The 7,525-nt window shown below is 37.1% G+C and overlaps 1 protein-coding gene across 1 annotated transcript; it reads right to left on the reverse strand.

Annotated features, from left to right (window-relative positions):
* Window positions 1–562: 562 nt before the first annotated feature.
* On the reverse strand, window positions 563–4,897 carry LOC144453625 (adenosylhomocysteinase-like). The gene is made up of 4 exons (XM_078144947.1): window positions 4,807–4,897; window positions 2,646–2,831; window positions 1,496–1,692; window positions 563–700 (listed from the first exon to the last, which is right to left on the reverse strand). Exons 1-4 carry the CDS (start codon window positions 4,895–4,897, stop codon window positions 563–565), a joined length of 612 nt encoding a protein of 203 aa, XP_078001073.1.
* Window positions 4,898–7,525: the final 2,628 nt, after the last annotated feature.

A 7,525-nucleotide genomic window follows, 5' to 3' on the forward strand; every position in this document is an offset into this window, starting at 1 on the left:
CCAGTCGTTGTTTCTGCCAATGTAATATGCTCAACCCGCCACGCGGAGACATCTAAGGAAAAGATGTATCGCTAGCAAAATTATTGTGCAAATTTGAATGGTGTCTCTAGATACACAACATCATAATTTATTGACCAATTTGTTATTTGACCTTGAATATGGCGGTCAAATTCAAAGGTCGAGGTATAAAAAGGGAATTTCCCTTTTGGTGTATAGAAATTTAAATGGGGCCTTTGTGTATTAAACTTCGCTGCGTTTAAGTCGGTGATACGGCCATCAACACTATTCATCAAACATGTTCCTCATAATATCACTTAGTGTGATGTCATCATAACATGATAACTTTATCAGTATACCTTTCGTGGCTGCTTTTAAGTTAAGATGTGGTCCGCATCATTGCATATCAAACATGTTCCTCATAATATCAATTAGTGTGACGTCATCATAATGTGATAACTCTATCAGTTTACTATCCATGGCTGCTGCTGAAGCAAGATGAGGTCAGTAACATATATTGCATCTCAAACATGTTCCTCATAATATCAGTTATAGTGTGACAATATCAGTTTATATTACCCTCCATGGCAGCTTGTGAGGCAGTGATTGGGTCAGTTTCACTGATAATAACACGGGATCCAAAGTTCTTGAATGCAGTGGCACAACCTTTGCCGACATCACCAAAGCCAACAACAACCACAACCTGTATGGAAATATACAGACCGTGTCCACGAGTAAGTAATGTAGACGCAAATGACAGCAACTTTAGAAGAACACAATATTAACCATACATGTAATGGACAGTTTCATTGCATACCAAACATGTTCCTCACAGTACCAGTTAGTGTGACGTCATCATAATAATAAGGAGACAAGTAAAGTGACATTTCTGCACTTTAAATCATGATTAGTGAAATTAATATTGAGGCAATGATAAATCCGTCACTCCTAGCCTTGTATCCATGGACTTCAGATCCACTCTAAGAATAAGAATGATTTATGTGCCAAAATTTGACTTGTATTTGCTGTTGCCTTGATATAGTATCACCAACATGACGTTGTCTCGGGAATGTGGTACAGGCGCACCCCAGATGGATTTTTATGAGATTTTATTACCTTGACGGTATTCCTGAAGACGAGTATTATGGATACGTCAACCGTGCCTGATTTAGCAAGCATCACAGTGCATCAGTTTGTCCAAAGTTGGTTTATATTGTTTTCCGGTCTTGGGCCGAGCGCCAAGTTGTCCGAAGTTGCGATAGGGGTGGGGGTGGGGGGATATGTCAGATGGTTTTAATTTACAAACAACTATTTAGACTTTCCACAGAACCCAGGAAAAGTATAACCATGGGTAAATTTCATCAAATGTGGAACTTTGTCTCATACTTATATAGCCTCTGTGCAAGCTGAAAGGTGGAAAGAAGTAATCAAATATTACAAATGGCTTCAAATCAGGAAGCCCTGCCTAGAAATATAATGTCTAAAAGTTTTACTGTACCTTGCCTGCTAACATTATATCTGTGGCTCTTTTAATGCCATCTACCACAGATTCTCTGCAGCCATACAAATTTTCAAACTTTCCTTTAACAACAGATGTGTTGACACTGATGACAGGTACTTTCAATTTTCCATCTACTAACATCTTTCTTAGAATAAGTTCACCACTGTATGTTTCTAAACTTATTCCTTTCAGACCTAAAAAATATACATTCATTGACAAGTTAGGGAGCGTTCAATTATTACAAGGGGAGGGGAGAGGGAATTGGTAGTCATATATTGCAAAATCGAATCTCAGAGAATATTTTTTAGAAAAGGTGGAATTGGGGGAGGGCCACGTTTTGCTTTAATTTGACTCAATATATTATCTAACTTAGCATTTATTTTTATTTTGGCATCCATCATTGCCACTGATTCCACGCCCCACTGCTGGCACCATTGCAACGTACTCTCCGAACATATCAACAATACAGTGATCAATTTTTAGTTGAGGTGTGAGGAGAGGAGTGGGTCTCACAGAGGTGAATCGAAGGGAGAACAGTGTAATGTGGTAAGATAGTGGGATAACCTTGTGAAGTGTGGATGTTGACCTTGGTCCCGACAATGTCGGTAGTGCAACCATCTAGTCTTTGGGGATTCTAGCTTTGGGGCAGCTCTGATAATTAGCAATCAAAGCAATTGATAGCCATAATGAATGAATAAATGCAATGCCTTCACAAAAAATCACTGTGTAAGTTCCGTATATTTGGTTGAGCCGTGCAATTTGGTTTGCGCCGTGGTATAATTCGATATCATACTTCAATTCCTCAAGCATAGTTTATAAAAAAAAAAGAAAAAAAAAGAGCAAGATGATGGTGATTTGACACGTTTTTATGCATATTTCGAGCACCGCAGAACCAGTGATATAGACGTGGGTTATCGTGGCATTGATCGATGTAAGCGTATGTAATCCATATTTCCTATTCAAAGACAGTAACTTGGCTTGGGCATGGTATAATAGTTCATATTCTGTACACACAGATAAGATAGCAAATTCGTTAAGTTTGCTTGCAGAAAGACCAGACTATGTAGAATTAGAAGTCTTCATTTTTTTCAGAATACATCTCCCCGTAATTTTTAAACTTGGTGAAATTACTGATGCCGTACTGTACCTGCCAAGTATCGTGGATAGTCAGTATGTACCAATTTAGATAAAGTGTCTCCATCATCCATATTGAGTGGCTGACCATCTGAGAAAACCAATATTTGCTGCATACACCAGACAAATTCACCATCAGTTTCTCCTTTCCATGCATACACAAGGATACCAGATTTGACTAATGCTGCTGCTACATTGTCTTTGGTTGAAAAGTTATTGCTGCTGCACCATTGAACCTGGAAATTCACATTACACAAACACACACATACATACACACACACGTACATACATAACTTACAAAGATCTAATTTTATATTTGTTGTAAAAACACACCGTCAACCTTCATACGTTAGGGCGCCCTCTATAGCTACTCAGCATAATTCCAACACGATATTTAACGTCTGAAAAAGTCCCATATCATTTTATGTGATATTTGAATAACATGTTGAGTGAAAAAATAATATCAGTCGGCTAGAAAATGCTTTCAAAGCATTGAAAACACACTTCATTTATCTATCCATAGCACTATCATATGTTCGATTCAAATATATTTTTGTAATATCTAAATGACTTGTTAGGAGATCGAAGTGAAAAATAAATTTACCATATATGTACTATGCTGTACGCTGTAAAACTGTACAACTTTCATAAAACGTATTTGTCAGAAAGGATATATGTATATATATCATTGCTTTTTTTACTCATTTCTTTTGAGCTCATATATATATATATAACTTGGTGAGTATCAATCTGCTAAGACAGTGCTCTATACCGCAGTGGCAGAGCGTAATAGTTTTGGTAGTACTGGAACTCTTTCTTGGTTGTTACTCGGAGTTTCACGCATAGTGCGATCATCAGACAATTGTGTGGTACTTGTGTTGCCATGTTACAATTTCTGGCGAAAAGCTGTTCAGGTTGACACTAAAATTTTCGGAATCAGTATCACAAATGCCGGTCTATAAAAGTTGCGCAGATTGCAATGATATAAGTTGGGGGCTTACTACAGTGGAGTGTTCACTGACAAGTGAGTGTCAATTATAGCCAATATTGATGCATGTTACATAGCTGTGTGTAACAAGCAGAACTTTAATTTACGTGAATAGTATAGTATAGCTCATTGTCATTTTCTTTCTCCATGGAACATGTTTTGTGCCCTATCGACCTTTGACCTTGTCATTCACTTCAGGACATTGAAGCATAGATCCCACACGAAAGGATGAGATGTACTTTCTAGTAGGGGCTGTGATTGAAGTAAGAAGTCATGACACACTGGTGATACTTCGATACATTTACATGGTCTATTAGGATCATTTACAACTAAACATTACTCGCTAGTCAATCAATGTTATACCCGTGGTGACATATCACTACTGTCTTTTTTTAGTTGTATATTTCCGACATTTACTCTTTGTTTATTTTGTATTTTGTATTTTACACATTTTCAGTTTTGGAGTATGAAAACCAACTGAAAAATTCACAAATGAAAACGTCGGAAATCTAAATATCACCCAATGCCACTTACAAGCCATGGTGAACGTAGTATATTAAATTAATACAATTTTAAAAAAATCCATACAGATTGATTCAAGTGCCTGTGGGTCTTGTCATCATCAGTATACCCGACGTATTGATTATCATATCATACGACCGTTGTGTCTGTTTTGATCAAAGGTCGCTTTTTGAGATGCGTTGAAAACTGTCTTGTATGTGGGAAATTTCTGGTGATGAAATAATATTGTTATTTACGAGAGTTTGACAAGTGTAGTTCTTTTAATATTGGTTGGTCACACAGTTAGCAATAACCGGTATATACACCAGTACAAGATGATTGGCATGGCATGCTACCTGTACACGACCTGACCTCCACGGTGGCCGTGGACTGACTATCAAACAAACGCCATGCTCATACGTTGTACGATAGTCTATATACAACTTAGAAGTTCGGACTATCTATTAAACCACCTGTTGCATTCTTTCGACATTGCCCTGATATTATACTGCCTAAGATACTTAGCTGAATTACCTACCGTGTATGGATATGACGAGAACTGCACCCACTCACTGCACACGTTGAAATAGCAGTTTACTTTATATATATGGATTCAGTTTTTTACAGCCGGGGGTAGGCCGGTGAGTTTTTGTTTGCACTGTACTGAAACAGACTGACCCCATACCTCTCCGTGAGCCCTTCTCACCCCCTCCCTCCTTAACAAATTTAATGAAATCATTACGATGACCCCGCTCCTTTGGAGGCACACAAAACATGTTCGTTCTGTCAATTAATGTATTCAATAGAGTAACATTGACAGTCGACTTCAGGGTCCATAAGAGATTTCTTTACAAATAGATGTGGCCGTTGTAAGGAGAAATCTGAAATCTCACATTTAGTTCAAGTTCTAATCTATACTTGTAGATATTACATGTAAGCCAGTAGAGATTTTTCGTTCAATTTTGATTTGAAAATTGATGGACCAGTGACTAACACAGTCATGAATTTTTTGGTCTCCTCCCAAGGTCAAAACTTTTTTAAAAAAATGAAAAACATACAGGACGCCATTTAGAGGCATAAAATACCAAACCATACACATACATATTTACAGATGTATGTACAAACATACACAATAATTGTTCGCTCTCTTATTACCATGTATATTTTGAATAATTAGGTTTGAATTTATTGGCTAGGGAACATATAAAGGATAATTTTCAAGTTTGTTGCTTAGGGTTTTCAGAATCACTCCACCACCTCAATTATTGAACAGTTTTACTCTCCAGTACATATCATCTATCCCTTGTCCTAATCTTCACCCAATTATTATAAATAGATTTGTTGACCTGACGATGCTCTGTCACCATGACGACCGCGAGAGCTAGCAAGAGGTTTTGGAAAACCATCGAGTTGAGTTTTGTTGGGACCATCAAATTTTCACAGTTTTCAATTATATATATATATATATATATATATATATATTATCACGTGCCTCATAATTGTATATAATTGTATATAGGAAAAGGAAGTTTGTAAATGTGATGGTCCATTCTTCGACCACTAAACTGAGATTCTTACTTGTTTATGCATGATCGACTGTTTGTCCAGTATGATATTCTCCCAGAAGGTAATAGATAAAGCAAACTGTTAATGTAAGTAATCTCTTGCCAATTATAAGATTGGGGGGGGGGGGGGGTAATTTAGATAAGAGGAGAAGAATGGACAATGATTCTTTATTTAGTCAATAAAGAGAGAATTACATACAGCTGAAAGAGAGAAAAGTAGACAAGGAAAGAAAAATATAAAAGTTTTATATCACCACAAAACTCAATGAGTGAATTGATCAATATCACACCCAAAATAAGTTATATTGCACCACAAAAATTGATCAATCATTCAACCAAATAATAAATCAATCAATAAATCGATCGATCGATCGATCGATCGATCGAGTAATCAATTACATGCTCGCTGTCTCCTGTGGTATTAGGTATGTCCATAAGATTGGCTTCACACCTTTTTAAATGTTTTCAAGTGAGGACAGGGGTACAAAAGACCAATTCTGCCATTTCCACGGGTTCTTTTATTGCATGTAATTCGGCAAGTTACTGGCAAAAAAGTGCGTATTTCACTGATATATTTTGGCAAATCATTTATTTTGTACAATTAGCACTGTTGGAAACCCAAGTATCGCCTCCACTTTTTCGTTCATGCAATTTTGTGTATTTTATTTTAGTACATTCTTGCAACAGGCAAATTTCTTGCAAAGGCAAGGACAACAAATAATTTCTATGCAAGTCAGCAAAGGTCCTCAAGCTTGTCAGATTTCGTACACGTAATGTGTATGTTTGCCAGGTTGGGATTCGATTATCAGTCTTGATTAGTTTGTTGCCAAACTCAGTCCAACTACAATGGTGAGCAAACTCGAAGACATGGATTTGAGAAAACATAAAATTGGAGAAATGGCAAGTCTTTTTGCCGAATAATAAAACCTTATTTCCGACCTTTTGACCTCACACAGGAGGTCTTCTTCAGGGCCTAAAAGCATTTAACAAAACAGACGAAACGAAAGTGAATAAAACAAAACAATCAATAACAGAGGTCTACTACAACAAAATTGGAAAATACAAATGAAAAGTGATAATGAAAAGTGATAAAACTGCGGCAAATTGTCCTACATATCTCTCTCTCTCTCTCTCTCTCTCTCTCTCTCTCTCTCTCTCTCTCTCTCTCTCTCTCTCTCTCTCTCTCTCTCTCTCTCTCTCTCTCTCTCTCTCTCTCTCTCTCTCTCTCTCTCTCTCTCTCTCTCTCTCTCTCTCTCTCTCTCTCTCTCTCTCTCTCTCTCTCAAGAAACTTCCCCGACGATGGCCCGGGGAGAAAGGTCCCCTAATCCAGGATGGTGTGCAGTGTCTGGATTAATTGTCCTTGAAGGTAAAACCTCCCGGATTTCGGAAAGAACGAGTTTTTGCAGTGATTTTCTCCCAGATACACTATAAAAAAAAAAGGGGGGGGGGGTCTTTTTATTGAAATATTACTGGAAAAGGGGTACATATGAAATTTCGACAACAACTATGAGTACCCACCCATCCATGATCCAGGACCTGACTGACCTTTTTGGGACTTCGTTTTCTTGATTACCCACTGAAACATTGTGACCTTGTTTATCGGAAAAAAGAAGTAAATTTGGATATGTTCAAAAAAACCCACTAAAAACAATTTGACAGCATATATCGCCCACACCCACTGCAATTTTTTTATTAGGGCTAAAGTAATTTCATTTTGTGTTTAACAAGAGACACAATTTTTTTCCTTTCACTTTTGATTTTGAGAACCCTTTAATTGAGAACGATTTAAATTTCATTGTATGTTTTTCATTGCGAGTCTATTCACTAACAGTAATAACT

This window comes from Glandiceps talaboti, chromosome 2 (genome assembly GCF_964340395.1).
Source record: "Glandiceps talaboti chromosome 2, keGlaTala1.1, whole genome shotgun sequence".
Classification (NCBI taxonomy): Eukaryota; Metazoa; Hemichordata; class Enteropneusta; family Spengelidae; genus Glandiceps; species Glandiceps talaboti.

What these genes read in the sequence shown, in the direction of transcription:
- LOC144453625 (XM_078144947.1), bottom strand. Translation starts at nt 4,897, where the DNA reads ATGTTTTGTGTGCCTCCAAAGGAGCGGGGTCATCGTAATGATTTCATT. An exon ending in TGAGAAGGGCTCACGGAGAG is followed by an intron (nt 2,832 to 4,806) that starts GTATGGGGTCAG and finishes TTTCAACCAAAG; the next exon opens with ACAATGTAGCAGCAGCATTA. An exon ending in ATATAATGTTAGCAGGCAAG is followed by an intron (nt 701 to 1,495) that starts GTACAGTAAAAC and finishes ATTTCCATACAG; the next exon opens with GTTGTGGTTGTTGTTGGCTT.